This window comes from Wasmannia auropunctata, unplaced genomic scaffold (assembly GCF_000956235.1).
Source record: "Wasmannia auropunctata unplaced genomic scaffold, wasmannia.A_1.0 LD322412.1, whole genome shotgun sequence".
NCBI classification, from domain to species: domain Eukaryota; kingdom Metazoa; phylum Arthropoda; class Insecta; order Hymenoptera; family Formicidae; genus Wasmannia; species Wasmannia auropunctata.
In genome coordinates, this window is record NW_012040478.1 from 1 (window position 1) to 464 (window position 464).

At 30.6% G+C, this 464-nt stretch overlaps 1 protein-coding gene across 1 annotated transcript; it reads left to right on the forward strand.

Annotated features, from left to right (window-relative positions):
• Positions 1–49: 49 nt before the first annotated feature.
• LOC105460414 (ATP-binding cassette sub-family A member 3-like) lies at positions 50–399 on the forward strand (the record flags this gene model as incomplete). Its single annotated transcript, XM_011706857.1, has 2 exons — positions 50–158; positions 245–399. Coding segments are annotated over 2 exons (264 nt in total), but the record flags the coding sequence as incomplete, so codon positions are not given.
• Between the last annotated feature and the right edge of the window lie 65 nt (positions 400–464).

Here is a 464-nt window from a genome sequence, read left to right on the forward strand (position 1 = left end):
TTACCCACGTATGTATAAATATACATATTGTCACGTTATTATATTCTAGAAAGTCTATGCCCTGAAAGGAATATCCGTAGACTTTTATAAAGGACAAATTACTGCTCTGCTTGGACACAATGGAGCAGGCAAAACTACGCTTATGTCTATATTAACAGGTATTACATTGTACTTTAAGATCTTAATGAAAATGGCATTAATAGTATATTTTGTGGGAAATACTTATTATACTTATATTCAATAGGTGTGACAAGCGTAACAGAAGGAAAAGTGTTTATAAATGGCAAAAATATAGAAAAGCACTTGAGCAGTATTAGAAACGAATTAGGACTGTGTCCTCAAGAAAATATGGTTTTTCCAGATTTGAATGTATTTGAACAAATAGAGTTCCTTGGCTTGGTGAGGAGTATGACAATAATTTTTGAAATAAAAGCAATTATATCAATAACATATTAGTTATCTGT